Raw genomic sequence first — 15,245 nt, forward strand, 5'->3', positions numbered from 1 at the left:
CTCAGCATTTAGTGGGCAGAACAATGGTAGTTCTGGTAACTCTGCCTAGCTACAGGTGATTCCTTTGCTCAGTGCACATATTCCTGCATGCTGGGCAGTAGAAGTAAAGCTTCTCTGTCAGGGAAAGTCCAACCCAAGGCCTGCCCACTACCTGGCCAACCTGCTCCTCCAGACCTACCTAAAGGAGAGAGCTTGCACCATGAGAAACGGTGAATTTAGCAAACAGACTGCTATAGTTTGCAGTTTTCTACACATAATTGCAATAACAAGGTCCTTACCTTGCTCTGCCAAGCTGGGCTTCTCCAGATCTCCATTGACACATGGCTTGCTCTCCATGCCATCCTTCAAGGCAGGTGCTTCACTGCTGGGTTTCAGGAGGATGTTGCTGAAGGTGGGAGCCAAGCGAAAGCAGCGTTTGGTCTGGAACAGCTGGGTGGACATGGCCTGCAGATTACTGGCTATGCTTGCATCATTAGTGCTCAGGGAAGCTGGCCCATTGACTGCTGGATCCACAGCTTCACTTTTAGAGATGCTTGGGCTCTTGGAGTCCCCCAGGCCACTGCTATCCACACAGTTTTTTAAGGCCTCTTTGGGCCCACTTTTGCCTTGGCTGCTTCCTTCCTCACCCGGTTCATCCTCCATGTCCTCCAAGTCAGACCGAGACTCTTGGCTGTTCATGTCGGAGTCTGTCTCCACATCAAAAGCAGCTTCTGCTTCCTCATCACTCTTCTCTGAGCCACTCTCTGAGCCATCACTGCCCTTGATGGAGCTCTGGCTGGAGTCAGAGTCAAAGCCCTCACTCAGGTCGCTCTCATCCACCTTCTGGGCGTGCCGGCGGCGGCGCAGGCAGGACAGACGAGAATATTTCTTGCTTTTCTTGCAGTCGTTCTTCCTCTGCTCCTCACTGGGCTGATGATTGGCCAGCTCAGCTTCAGCTTCCTTCTCAATTGAGTTCACAGGCTCCCGTGGCTCCTGCTCATCTGCATTTACAGGGAGAATAAAAACTGAAGTCACAGTGTGTCCCACAGGCTGCTGCTGGCCAGCCCGGGGTCCAGGGCTGCAAACGTCAGCCATCACCTCCATCAGTGTCTTCCACTGCAGAATAAGTAACCCCAGAAGACAAGATTCACTTTCTAAAAACACTTGGCAAGTCAGAATTCCCACTACCCAAGCTGGCAGTACTACATATAATATATATAATACTATATATATATAGTACTATATATAATATATATAGTACTCTATATATACACAGTACTACATATAATATATATAATACTCTATATATAGTACTATATAGAATATATATAATACTCTATATATATAGTACTATATATAATATATATAATGCTCTATATATATAGCACTATATATAAAATATATAATACTCTATATATAGTACTATATAGAATACATATAATACTCTATATGTATATAGTACTATATATAATATATAATACTCTCTATATAGAGTATTATATATCACAATTTTATTATTACTATATTACTATTATATTATATAATACTCTATAGAGTATTATATATATTATATATAATATATAATACTCTATATATAGTACTATATATAATATATCTAATACTCTCTATATAGTACTATATATAATATATGTAACACTCTATATATATAAAATACTATATATAATATATCTAATACTCTATATATATAGTACTATATATAATATATATAATACTCTCTCTATATATATACTATATATAATATATATAACACTCCATATTTATAGTACTATATATAATATATCTAATACTCTATATATATAGTACTGTATATAATATATATAATACTCTCTCTATATATAGTACTATATATAATATATATAACACTGTATATATAGTACTATATATAATATATATAATACTCTCTCTATATATAATACAATATATAATATATAATACTCTCTGTATATATAGTACTATATATTATATATATAATACTCTATATATATATAGTACTATATATTATATATATAATACTCTATATATATATATAATATATATATAATATTCTGCTACCAGGCAGCCTCAGTGCTCAAGGCTGCTAAACCAGAATAGAACACAGCTGAATTCTAACTCTCCTCCCCAGCTTTCTACTGTCAAAGAGCTGAGTGACCCACAGAGCAGGGCAGGGACATGTGCTCTGTAATTACACTGACCTGATCAATCCCTTTCCTGGCCAACACGTATGGAGCCTTTCTAGCAGCCCTGAATCACTGTGACAGCTTCAAAACCTGCAGAGGAGGGGTCATTCCTTGCTGCTTTTACCAGAAACTCCCTCACCCTGCATTCAGTGAGGTATTGCCAATGGACTGTTGGCAGGGGAAAGGTTTAGCAGTTTTAGTCACTGCTCAATAAAACACCCTTGCCTGAGCAGAACTGAGGTATGCTGAGAGGGCCTGTCTCCTTCAGCCCCACTCTGCCCCTTCTGCCTCCCTCAGCCTGGGTGTTTTACCCAAGATCATCTCCTCAGTGGAGCAGGAAAGCAGCCAGTAAACAACAGCAAACAGAGCCAGAGAATAAAACCTCAGATTGGGTTAAACAGATGATGAACGAGCTGCCAAGAGATACAGAAAGTAATCTCCTTATAAAGAAAGCAACATGTCCATTCTGAGGTGATTCAGATACTCAGAGCATCCAAGTGGAGACAACTCGGCACATCAAACCCCTTTGGGGATTCCACACCAGAAATTAAAAATCAATACACCTCAGTACACCCTACAGAACCCATGCCCAGGGGAGAAAGGGGAAAGACAGCCCTGTAGGCAGGCAGCCTGGGAGACCCAGGTGCTGCCATCTCTGCTCTCTTACCTGTGCCATCACTCTGAAAGGCTGGGACAGGATTTTCCCCTTCCTCTAGCTCAGCCTGGAGGCGAATATTGACGTGGTTTATCAGGTGAGAGAAGAGAGCCAGCGTGAAGGCAATGGCTGCACTGTACTGCTTGGAACCTGCAAGCACACAGCACAGTGAGATGGAGGAGGTGAGCACTACACCACTTCAGACAGCATCCCCAGGCTGTGCTGCTGGATGTTCACCAGGAAATTCCCAAACAAAGCACTCCTCACCTGCCCTCTTGAGGCTGTGAACGCTCATAAGGCAGATGATGACCATGCGAAAGATCAGGAGGTCAGGAAGGAAGGAGTAGCCACTCTCATACTCTTCTTCATCTTCACTAGTTGAGCTCAGGTTAGGAGGAGAGGGCAGGTAGAACAAGCACAGGTTGAAATCTTCCAGCACAGACTGGCAGAGAGATGTCAGCTCAGAATCCAAAGAGCTTAAAAAGAGTAAAAAATAAATAAGAGTTATTAACTTAAGACTCTGCTCCTGGCATGTCTGCCCAGAAACTGAACCAAAACTGGCAGCCAGGCTGTCCTTCAGCACTAGGCAGAGTGAAGCACCAGGGAAGTAAGTGACATTAATCAGATTATGTTTTCCTCCTTAAAGCTGCTTAACTAAAGACAAACAATACCTAGAGAGGGTCACCAAAAACCAGGTTAGTTTTCCCCTGGGAGCTCAGCAGTGGCCATTAAGATCCACAAAGCACTTAAATGCTAAAGGGAGCAAAAGTTCTAAATGCTCTGCTCAGTGAAAAGTATTACACTGCCACACACACAGGACTCAGTTTTTCCTCCTCCCATGTCTCTCCTGTAGCCCAGAATATTCCAAAATCCTCCAGAGCTATTCAGTCCTTCAAAGGAAGCATCCACGAGATCAATCCAATGGGCTGTGGGAGCCTCCCAGTTACAAAACAGACCTGCTTGTGGAATTTCCAGCAAAGCCTTTTCAGGGGAAAGTGTGCTTGGGAAATTAAAGTAATTCCCAAATTTCTTATGTTCTAAATACGTGTTGAGTGGATATTAGAGGACTCTTGTAGTTCCACCTCAGTATAAGCAGTATTGGAAAGTCAATCTCACACTGGGCTGCATGAACAAGGGCAGAGCCAGCAGGTTGAGGATGTGTTCTCCTCTCCATCCAGCACTCACAAGGTGGCATCTGGAGCACTGTACCCAGTTTTTGGGTCCACAGGACAAAAAAAAACACCAAACAAAACCACACTGACAAGCTGGATTTAGTCCAGCAGAGGAACAGAGAACATGATGTAAGAGAAGAGGCAAAGAGAATTGAGTTTGTTCAGCCTGAAAGACAGAGGGCATGGAGGGGTTGTCTTCTGTTTCCAGATGCCACACAGGAGATTACAGAGGATGGAATAAGACTCTCCTTAATGGTGCACAACAAAAAGAAGAGAAATTATGGGTACACACTACAGAAAAGAAAAATGAGATCAGATGCAAGGAGAAAAAAATTCTGTGCTGAAGGTGGTCAAACACTGGGAAGGGGACCAGAAAAGTGTGGGATTTTTGTCCTTGGATCCAGTCAAAACTCAGTGTGATGAGACTCTGAGCAAGCTCATCCAACTTCACATCTGCATCTACTTTCACAGTGAACACTACTTTGGGAAGTACCAGACCCCCAAAAGGTCCCTTCCAACTTAAACCATTCCACAATGAATTTAACTGCAGCTTGTATTTAAGCCCTTTAAAACACCTCTTCTGTTTCAAGAGGTTTATTTAAAATCACCTGAAAACCTCCCAGCAGAAACAGAGAAAATCCAATAAAAAAATCTAAAAGCCAAAAATCACACAGCTATACAAAGCTTCCCATTTATTCCAACACAACCAGGTTTTGGTGTTTCTTTGAACAAGGTGTTTGAGTTACAGACTTCCAAGAGCAGTGAACAGCCCCAGACATGTGGACAGCAACTCTTTGCTGTCCCATCAGCCTGAATACAGGGCTTTCCAGAAAAAAGCATCTGCTGACTGCATGGGGTAAGCAAACACCAAAGCACAGCACAGAGACAGCTGCAAGGCCCAGGAGCTCAGCATGCACTCAGGCTGGCTTGATTTAGACAAGAATACCCTTTGGAATTTCAGCCTCCCCTGGAAACACAATCTTCATGTTCCATGTATGGATAGGCCAAAGTCTTGGGCCTTTTGGCAGAAAGCCTCAGCACAGGCACTGTTATCCTACAGGAAACCATCCCTTCCAATTCTGAGTGCCTGCTCCTGTCAGTTGTCAATAGAAGACACAATTTACCATAACCTTACCTGCTCTTTGGCTGCAAAAGACTCTGCAGGTACATGAAGCTCACCAGCAACCTCTTAATGTCTTTTCCTCTAAAAAGATGGAGGAGACAACACTGTAAATCAGGTGCCCTATCACAGACAGGGCTGGGCTGACAGAGCTCTGTTAACAGGTAAATCAACTGAAAAGTCCATTCTGATGAAATTGGAGAGAAAGAAGACAGTTGATACTGCCAACTTTCACCACTATGCCCCAACCCTCATGAACAGCCCCCAGCTCCAGGGAAGAGTGAGAAAAATCCCTAAATGCAAACTCTACACCTGGCCAGCATTTAGCTTTGCTCCTGAAATTACAACCCAGGACAGCAAGATTGGGATCTAGAGTGGGGCTTTCAAAATTTGGGAACAATCACCGTGCTGAAATGGCCCATCTACCAACTCCACTCCCCACAAAGACATTACTCTCAGCCTGCATCTCTCCTTTTCCTTCCCTTCTTACCTTTTCTTGCTTGGAGACAACTTCCTGGTCTCACATTTCTTCAGCTGATGGTACATCTTGGCTGCTTTGTCATAGAGCCGCTTCAGGTTCCCATAGGCACCCTCAAAGGACACTTCAGACTGGATGCTAAAGCACCAAAACAGGACACAGCCAAAGTTATTTCTCCACAAGGCTGCTCACACTTTAGGCCTTTAACTCACCAGCAAGTTATTCAGGCATTGAGGCATGAGCACAAGTAGCCAGTGCTGCTTTTTGGACATGCTGGGCACCTAAATTTCCTCCAATGGCTGCAAACTGCACTTGAGCTGCCTCACAGCCTCCACCTGCCCTGCTTGCACATATTCTCAAATCAGTGCCTTCAAGCCAGGAATTCTACCCTGCTCATACCATAGGGTGCCTCCCTCAGCACCTCCAACCCACTTCCAGCCTGGAGAAAGCCCTCCAGGTGCAGCCCTGCACAGGTGATTAGTAACCAGCACAGTGGGGTGGTTTGGTTTGACCAAGGCTCACTCTCATTAGTCCCACTCAAGGACAAACCAAACTCATTTCTTTCCCCTCCCCTAAAATTTATCTGCCAAAACCAGTGCCAAGTTCCAATTAAGAAGGGGATCTGGCCCCCACAGCAGCAGAGCATGGCTTCCCTGCCCAGGACATGCAGATCTGCAGGAACTCACCAGCGTAGGTAGCAGTAGGTTGCTTCCACATTGTAGTATTTGCTCCCTGCCAGTGTCCCCAGCTGGTTGAAGGGCATTCCTGTCACAAGGAGAGGGGCAATGGAATTTACTTGGAATTCTCCAATGGCCCTGACTAGAAAATAGATCCTTTCACTACATTTGCACACAGGAGGGAAGGCAGGAGACACAAAGAGTAGTAAAGCTGTAGCACAAAGGTCTGGACTACTCAATCCTTCCACCATGCAGGGTCTGTTTTCCATTTTACAGAGCTTTTAGATCCTCCCCACCTTGTGCCAGTTATCTATGTAAGACAGAAGAGCAAACCACACCTCCTCCTTTGTATTTACAGTGGTGTGGCCTTGACCCCATATTGCCTGATAGAGAAATCATCTTATCAGCATCTGAGAGCTCTGTTGCAGCTCCTGTGGTGCAGAAACTTTTGCCACTTTTATCTGGGAACAGCCTTTCAAACAGTTCCGTGAGAACTCTGCATAGACAGCACGTAGAGGACATTTGGCTGGAATCACACACTTTAGGTACGACACAGCCTCTGCACCAGCACTGATGTGTTCCCAGAAGGAGGCACTTCTGAAGGAGGAAGCAGCACATGAGATTTTTTTTTTCCATGGGTAAAAGGGGAAGGTGACTGATAATGCTCTGCTCCTGGCAATGGGGAGCCGGATATGTGCTTAGCCCAGAGGTGCAGCATCACCACAGTCAGGGAAGTCTGAGCTTTTCAGATGAGTACAGTGAGGTCACTGGCAAAAAGCAGTGACTTTAACTCCTCTGTTTGGCTTGCCAGCAAAAAAAAAATCACCTGAAAACCTCCCAGCAGAGACAGAGAAAATCCAAGAAAAAAATCTAAAAGCCCAGCAAAAGAAGTTATTGAAGGAAGCAACTTTAACCAGAGGATAAAAGCAGTCCTCTCTCAGCTGCAGGATATAAACCTAACCAGTTTATATCACTACATTGTACTGTACCAGTAGCACTACATTGTTCTTATGTTGCAGCAACATGATTTTAACAACTATAAACTCAGCGGAAGTCACTCACCAACTTGTGGTGCAACAGAAAGGGCTTGATAGTAAAATCGCTCAGCCAGCAGCTCCGTGTCCACACCTGCCAGCTCGTTCTGATAGCGAGCTGCAAGGAAAGCATACACACACTGCATCACAAACCCAGCACAGCTGCCCTGTCAGCAACACCACCAAACCTGAAATACTGGCCAAGCCAACAGATCCACCAAAGAACTGCTCCTGGCAAACACTGCAACACACAGGCTTTGCCAGGCTGCTCTGAAACATTTTTCTTCCACCTGCTCACACCACACACCACAAGTCCTGCCCTTTCCAGCCACACTTGCAGCATCACATGAGCGAAAGGAAAATGTTCTCCTGCTCCATGTGCTAAGTGCTGAGTCACCTATCCTTGAAGTAACTCGGAGTTGTGTACATTTTCCTGTACCTCAGACTGTATTCTAGAACAGCAGGGTGTGAAATCAAGTCAGCTGACTTCATAAAATACCTGACTGTGGCTAGACTGAACTTGATTCATTTATTTCCCCCCCCCTTTTTTTTTTTTGACAAATGTAGGCATTTTGGAAAACCTTAGGTGACAGCACTGTGAAAAGGTGAGCTCATTTCTCTCCCACCACTCAGGTAAGTCATTCCTACTACCCCCTCAAGACATTTATTTGCAATGCCATTCTTAGGCTGATTCACATGCAATACTAATGCCAAACAGCTTTCAGCATTTGGAGGCTGCAGTGTCAGACACATGTACCTGCACCACTCTTCCAAGAGCTGCTCTCCACACAGCTGCTTTCTCCTGCCTTTACTCCCACATGTTCACCAGCAAGAAGCTGACACACTTACCACACACTTCAGGAGGTCGTGACTGTGGGACAGTCATGCTGCTATAAAAAGGATGTCACACAGCCAAGCACAATGACACTGGGGTTTTGCAGAGGCAGAACTCTGCATTGATGCACAATATTGCCTAAATCTGATTTTCAGTGCCACTGGTGCTGATGGAAGAGGGTTTTTAAGTCACAACTAAGCAGTCTGAACTAACTCTTTTTAATCCCTCATACTGTGGAAACAATATAAATAAAAGCAAAGGCTTCCACTCTCACAGCCATGGCTACAGCTGCTCAGCAGCAGCAAATTCCTCATCTACCTGACCAAACACAGAGCTCCTGCAACTTGCAGCAGTTAAAAAAAAAGTTATATCAACTTGCAACTTATAAAAAAGAGCAGTTCAACCATGAGGATTTCAGCTTATCCCAGTCTGTGACAAAGGTGTTAGAGGGAAACAGAATCTGCAAGTAACCTTGGCTGGTGCCCAACAGCACAGCCTCACATGGTGGCTACAGGCAGCACCTTTTTGCCATGTAAAGGCTGCCCTGAGAGGCAATCTGTCCTTACCTAGATCTCCCAGATAAACCAGACACCGGTGACAGGCCATCTGTGCCCACTCCATCTCCTTCTCTGATGCAGACACAGGTTTCTTGCAGCCTACAAGCAAACACAGAACCACTCAGAGCACTGGGAGGAGGCTGCTGGGAAACACCAGAGCTGCCCATGGCACCCAAAGCAAATCCCCCATGGTCAGACCTCACTGCCAGCTTGTAGAGCAGCACTGGGTCACTCTTGTCAAAATGTGGGGAAAGAAAATGCAGGAAAATACTTCCAGACTCTGCTGTTCATCCACTTCCCCCTGGATTCCCTTGTGATGGGAGTCACTGACATAAATAAATGAGTGTCACCATGTCCATAAGGTCTGCCACAGAGACCTGGCTCCATCTGCCCTCACGTGAGAGGACAAAGGCCAATTCCTGCCTACAGGATTGTGTGATCATGTTAACACAACTAACACAGCTGATCTCATTAGCATGGCTAATGAGGCCTTCATGGGAGCAGGAACACCCCCATGGAAGCCAGAACAAACTCTGAGCACTGGGCACCAACACACAACAGGGACAGACTCTCTCCAACAATGCAGATGGAAACAAACTCATTGTCTCAGGATCAAGATGTAGATTTAGTAGTGACCAGCCAAAAAGGGAAGAAATTAAACAAGGGAAAACCTAGGACAGAAATCTGTGCTGTAGCCAGAGTCAGTTAGGGAGAAATGCCTCTTTGCAGTGGGTTCAGGAGGCAACTGAGCTGGTGACAGGGCTGAAGGCACAGCCTGGGAAGAGAGGCCACAGACTTCAGGCTTGTCCAAGCTGGAGAAGAGCAGGCTGGGGATACCTCACTGCTCTCTGCAGCTTCCTGAGGAGGAGAAGGTGCCAGTCTCCTCTTCTTGGCATCCAGTGACAGGACACATGGAAATGGTTCAAAGGTGCATCAAAGGAGGTTTAGATTGGACATGAGGAAGCCTCTCCTTACTAGAAGATGGTCACACCCTGGAATGAGTTTCCTAGAGAGCTGGTCAATGCCTCAGACCTATCAGTGTTTAAGGAACTTTTGGACAATGTCCTTGACAACATGTTTAACTCCTGGTCAGCCCTGAGCTGCTCAGGCAGTTGGACTGGACAATCACAGGTCCCTTCCCACTGAAATAACCTTGTCTATTCTATACTAAACTTATAAAAAAGAGCAATTCAAGCAGTGGAAAGTGTCAAGAGCAACAGAGGAAGGCTGCAGCCAGCTGATGTGAACGAAATGAACTCAGTTCCTGGGAAGGGCACAGGCAGGCCACAGTTCAGCCAGAGACCAGGAGGCAAAGGCTGCTGTGCCTGCACCTCCCCTCCAGAGAGCAGCTGCTGCTGCTGGGACACCAGGCTGGGCTGACCTCAGGCTGGCCTCAGCCCTGCTGCTGCCAAGGACTCGCTCACACCTTCTGGAAGAGACAGTTCCCTCAAGCAGGAACCCCAAAGAAGATTCTGAAGACCAATCCAGTCTGCACTCTGCTTCCCTCCTGATGAGGCTAAAAGGGTGGACATGGAATCTGGAGGCTGCAGTGACCAGTGAGGAGCTGTTCCCACTTACCAAGAGGTGTTGTCCAAGCCACACTACAAATACAGAGCCTTCAATCTGTGACCACATACACCACTGGATTCAACCTCCCTTTTTTTGCTCTGAATCCTCTTGCTCCCATTCATATAACCATGAAGCTGTGCCCACCCCCATCTGTGGTTTATAAGAGATCCTTTCAGATCCATCTTTTCTGGATAGGCAAAAGTTACATCTCTACTCTCCAGTTATGTGCTCACCTGCAGCATCCTTTTAAATGAAGAGCCCAAACACACCAAGAAACCTGAACAAGGGGAGCCCTTCATATGCAATCATCCCTCAGGGTATAAACCCATCTATGCAATCAAATCATCCCTCAGGGTATAAACCCACCTATGCAATCATTCCTCAGGGTATAAACCCACCTATGCAATCACCCCTTTGTATAAACCCACCTATGTAATCACCCCTCAGGATAAAAACCCACCTATGCAATCATCCCTTTGTATAAACCCACCTATCCAATCACCCCTCAGGGTATAAACCCACCTATGCAACCACCCCTCAGGGTATAAACCACCTGGAATGTGCATATTGAGGATTTATTAATGCTGCAATACTGAGATACACTTCTAAAAGCCACACCTGCTAAGAACATCTGCCTTTTAAACCAACATTCTGAAGCCAATAGTGACACCATCATTTCCCAGAACTAAGAGTAGGATCCCAGCAGGTAAAATCTCCTTTTGTTGAAGACACACTAACTTCCCTTAGCCAGGTGCTGCTGCCCTGTGCCCTGCCAACTTTAAGCACAGCAGTTAAACCTTTGCTAATGCAGCTCACAAAACCAAGGCTCCATTTCTCACCTGGACACCCCCACAACAGAACCATGCACCCTGAGGCCACTGAGTACAACCCTGGGCAAACCCAAGACAATCCAGGATGTGAATGCACAGACAGTCTAGAGCTGTTTCAGGACTGTAAATGCTCTTATTCTTCCTCCTCTAACAGGTACAATACCTCAGATTTGCCTGCACCCAAGGCCATGCAGAGGTCACACAGGCCAGCTAGCATGAACTGCAGAGGTCACACACAGCTAACATGAACTACAGGACCTTCCTGGGCTCTCAGTCCAAGATTCAGAAGCCACACAGTGAAGAGAGCACAGACTTGAGGCACCAAAAGGAGGAAGAGTCTTACATCTAGTGGATAGGATGAACTGACAGAAATCTGTTGATTTCAAGAACCTATTCCCCTGTTTGTCTGCTTTAACTCAGCTTTTAAAAACATTCTATACAGTCAGCAGTGCTCTTCAGTTTCCCATAAAAATCTGCCATCACCAGACACTTTTCCTAAAGAATTTTCTCACACTGTTTTCTTTCTATTAGAAACCCTTCTTTCTTCCCTAATTTAGTATTATTTACAAGAAAAAGTGCCATGGAAAAGAAAGCAGAACAGTCTGTTCTAAACAGAGACCTTGCTAATCAGGGGGGAAAAAATTTCCCTTGAATGCTGAAACAAAGATGGACTAGTGCAAGGGGAAGCCACCTGTGGGGTGAATTTCTGAACCAAACACCTTGAGCACAAACCTATGAGAGGGTCTGTCACGTGTGTCCAGTCAATGCAGCACTGCAGCTCCAGCTGGTAGTGGGACTGGATGTAGAGCAGGAGGTGCTGGTAGAATCCTATGCCAGCCACCAGGTGAGTCCTGTATGCACACTCCAGGGTGCTGCGGCTGTGGATGTGCTGAGAGAGGGAAGAGGAACATGTTAATGCAGCCCTGAGCACAGTTTAGACTCAGCTGTACTGAGGGTGAAGCAAGACATTGGTTTTGCACAGCTCTGTACCTCCTCCTGCTCCACAGTGCCTCCCCTAGTAGTATTTACTAAGGGTTAACATCAAGGAGAAATAGTTGTAAAAATAAATCAATAAAATCAAAGTATCTGGTTGGAGCACCTTAAATGCACCCAGACCCCTGAAAAGCCAGGAGAGCACTGAGGATCTTCCAATGCTCTCCTGGCTCTTCCAAAAATTTGGCTTAGGGTCCAATGGATAAGCCAAAAAAGGAGAAACTCAAAGGGAACACAGTGGTGGTAGAAAGTTGGACATTGCCTGATCTTCCACTGACCCCTCCTCAGTAACTGGTTTTGGATCTGAGCTGGTTTCAAGTTTATATTTCAGAAAGTGAATTATGCTGCACGTGTAATCAGCAGGATGCTGTGGATAAACTGGTGTGTTGAAGGAAGAAAATCATAGACAAAGGTAAGAATTAAATGGACTAAAAAATATTTCTACTTGCCAAGTGCTGGAATTTTCAATTTTGAGGTAAGATGCGACTTGAAAATGTTTCATTTAGGCATTTCATTTTACAAGATCAACTCTTGTAAAAACAATCAGCACTGATAAAGCACTTGAAACAATCACCCTACCTGGAGAGATCTGTCTGATGAAGAGGGGAACACAAAAAATAAGCAAATTCTGTTGGAATGCCCTCTGCAATGGCAGGACTCTCAACAGCACATCAGTGCTTAACTGCACACTGCCACACAAAGGCACAGGGCAGCCCCACAGGAATGTGAGAGTGCCCAGCTCCCCACCCTGGGCTCACACCACAGCTTCTCCAAGCAAATGAAGCTTTCAACTTTGCCTCCACTGCACAGAGACCTTCTCATGCCAGAGCCATAGATACCTGCCTTTTTATTTGTTTTAATGAGCTGGATAACTTCATAGTAAACCTTTCTCCAGAGCAGTTCTTCTGCTTTTCTTCCATAATCCACTGGATGCAGGAACATCAGCTTCACACACAGCTCCCTCAGCCTGGACAGAGAGCAGAGCATTGTCAGTGGGTCCTGCAGCCTCAAACAGCTGCCACTACAGAAGCACAGAGAGGAAAATCCAAACCCATCACAAGGGCTGAGCTATGCCATCTGCCTGGATCACTCCCACACAAGAGCACCAGGAAAAGCCACATGCTGAAAGCAGTGCCCTCTGGGCTCAGCTGGCCATCAGTGACTTCCTGAAGTGCAGTAATGACAGCTTCAAAAATTAGTAAGAATAATCCTCCTTGCTCAACAACCCAGACCCCAGATAAAAGATTTTATACATGTGTAAGATTTCTGCCCCACGGTTTTTATTACAAGGAAAGAATTGGCCAACACAAAGACAATTTATTTGTATCAATGATATCCAGGAAAGCCATGGATTGCATTGCTCAAACACAGGTCTGAAACCCAGCCTCTGCTTGCAAAACCTGGAAGGCTCCCAGGCCAACAGGTGCACTACAAACCAAACAAACATTAAAACTGCAGATTCAACAGCTCCACGTGTTGCTTCACACGGATTTTCCCCAGCCAAACACAAAACACAAACGTTCTGCCCAACTTACTTGTTCCTCAAGCTGATGTTCTCTGGCTTGAACACATCCTGGTAAGCTGCCTTATTGCCAAGGATGAGATCCAGCCTGTGCACGGCCTCGACCACTGCCCTGCAAGAGAACACAGAACCAAAGTTTCAGGAGAGGTCACCTGGGATCACTGCAGATCAGAGGTGGCTGCAAGGAACCCCATTTAGTCCCACTGTCAGCACACTGCCAGCGCCCTGTACCACCACAGCACAGTCACTGATCTCCTTTTTGCACTCTGAAGAAGGTTATGGAATACAGAATTATAGGCATTTTTCTGCAGAACAGTGGTTTAATCACCATTTACCTCTGCCTGTCTGATCAAATACATCAATTATTTCTACAGCTGCAAAATCAGAAATGTCTCTGGACTCGCTGGCAACCTCAGCAATTAAACCTGCTATACCTACATTCAGATTAATTTAAATGTCTTAAACTCTGTGATTATAAAATTGATTGAATTCTAAAAACTACTGTTTTGATGGGGTAAGTTTTAATGGTGTAAGACTCAAACCTCCACCAACTCCTGTTTTCTTACCAATCTGCCTGCAAAAGAAGGCAACACAAGTCTCTCATTTGCCAAAACTTCCCCATCTTTGTTACAGGGATTCACTGGCTGAACCCCTAAAGTTCCCTCAGTGACAGGTAACAGAGAGAGGAAATTTGTTCCAAGGTTTTCTCCCCCAAAAGGCAGAGCAAGCAACCTCCAAACCTCTGAGCCATGCAAAAAAGCACTTTAGTCAATCATTGCCCAAAACCCTCCTTCTGGAGGAAGAATCCCACACTGTGCAAATCTCAAACACTCAGAAGTTTGTAGCTGTGAACAAATCACACCACAGCTCTGAACACTGCAGTGAAACAAACCCAGGACTTTCAGCACCATTAGTGCTGAACCTCATCCACAGCTCAGGGACAGCTCAATAAAGCACAATAACAATAACAGCCAACCCTTCCTACACAAGGGGTCACCTCCAGCCTCTGCCTTTGCTCTGCCTGTACCTGAGGTCACCAAACCCACCGCAGTGGTCCTTGTTCTCCCCCTCAGCTTCAGACACACCCCACCCATGGTCACTCCTCAAAATCTTCCTTGAAAACTCAAGATGTTACTGCAAAGTAACCAAAGGTTTCCTATGCCAGCACCTTCCCAGCAAGGCAAATCTCTCCTCACAAACTCACTACACCCAAAGCAACTTCCCTGAAAAAAGCCCCAGAACATTCCAGAGCTCCCACAGAAAATGTCCCATCTCCTGCTACGTCACAGAAAGCCTCTCACTCAAGGTAGAGAAATTTCAGTTGTTTCCAGTAAGCACAGAATCAGGAAAAGGGAAATGTGGGGAATAGAAGCATCTCATGCAATGCCTTGGGAGAGCAGAACATCATAGACTTGAACCAACTTCCAACTGAATAATGATGAAGAAAACCAAGGAGATGGTAATAATCACACAAAAAATCCTGTTACATCTTGACATCCAGCCCCTCCTGCTCACTGCCCTCTTTCTCATAAGGCCTGAAGGGCATTTGTAAACTCTGACAGCCTCATACCCTCATAGCAAGGAAAGAAACAGGTAAAATACATTTTGTTTTACAGGTAACAGGCA

At 45.2% G+C, this 15,245-nt stretch overlaps 1 protein-coding gene across 2 annotated transcripts in view; it reads right to left on the bottom strand.

Annotated features, from left to right (window-relative positions):
- SMG5 (SMG5 nonsense mediated mRNA decay factor) overlaps positions 1–15,245 on the bottom strand; it is a 30,190-nt gene that overhangs the window by 10,528 nt on the left and 4,417 nt on the right. For both annotated transcript variants that reach the window (XM_054292763.1, XM_054292762.1), the window contains exons 2-12: positions 13,633–13,731; positions 12,941–13,064; positions 11,837–11,993; positions 8,715–8,804; positions 7,342–7,431; positions 6,289–6,367; positions 5,615–5,740; positions 5,140–5,208; positions 3,100–3,308; positions 2,845–2,982; positions 279–980 (exon numbers count right to left, since the gene is read on the bottom strand). In XM_054292763.1, the coding sequence (XP_054148738.1) occupies positions 279–980; positions 2,845–2,982; positions 3,100–3,308; positions 5,140–5,208; positions 5,615–5,740; positions 6,289–6,367; positions 7,342–7,431; positions 8,715–8,804; positions 11,837–11,993; positions 12,941–13,064; positions 13,633–13,731 (1,883 nt within the window). The remainder of the gene's footprint in view (positions 1–278; positions 981–2,844; positions 2,983–3,099; positions 3,309–5,139; positions 5,209–5,614; positions 5,741–6,288; positions 6,368–7,341; positions 7,432–8,714; positions 8,805–11,836; positions 11,994–12,940; positions 13,065–13,632; positions 13,732–15,245) is intronic.

This window comes from Melozone crissalis, unplaced genomic scaffold, assembly GCF_028551555.1.
Source record: "Melozone crissalis strain CALT ecotype California unplaced genomic scaffold, PUWL_Pcris_2 ptg000114l_1, whole genome shotgun sequence".
In the NCBI taxonomy this organism is placed as follows: Eukaryota; Metazoa; Chordata; class Aves; order Passeriformes; family Passerellidae; genus Melozone; species Melozone crissalis.